This window comes from Myotis brandtii, unplaced genomic scaffold (genome assembly GCF_000412655.1).
Source record: "Myotis brandtii unplaced genomic scaffold, ASM41265v1 scaffold97, whole genome shotgun sequence".
Classification (NCBI taxonomy): Eukaryota; Metazoa; Chordata; class Mammalia; order Chiroptera; family Vespertilionidae; genus Myotis; species Myotis brandtii.
Genome location: NW_005372020.1, coordinates 38,572 through 38,867, shown reverse-complemented (window position 1 = coordinate 38,867; position 296 = coordinate 38,572). Strand labels below are relative to the sequence as shown.

At 61.5% G+C, this 296-nt stretch overlaps 1 protein-coding gene across 1 annotated transcript in view; it reads left to right on the top strand.

Annotated features, from left to right (window-relative positions):
• PIWIL1 (piwi-like RNA-mediated gene silencing 1) overlaps positions 1–296 on the top strand; it is a 14,548-nt gene that overhangs the window by 6,940 nt on the left and 7,312 nt on the right. Inside the window, exon 4 of the mRNA XM_005886302.2 lies at positions 194–274. Within this exon, the coding sequence (XP_005886364.1) occupies positions 194–274 (81 nt within the window). The remainder of the gene's footprint in view (positions 1–193; positions 275–296) is intronic.

Below are 296 nucleotides of genomic sequence, written 5' to 3'. Positions count from 1 at the left end.
TGGCCCCGGCTCCACCGCATGGGCTCAGGCAGGACGTCCCGCTGCACCGGCCCCTCTGGGCTGACTCTCAGACACGCTTTGAACTTGGGTTCCAAACACCCCGCTCTCAGCTTGCGGGGCTGTGCCTGCTCCCTGGGGCGGGGGCGCTCTCCTCCCCATGCTCACGCCTCTGCTCTGACCTTTCACCTCCCAGGCTTTTGAAGATCATGAATTTGCAGCAGATTGGACGGAATTATTACAACCCAAGTGACCCGATCGACATTCCAAACCACAGGTGTGTGTGAGGCCGGCCGCTC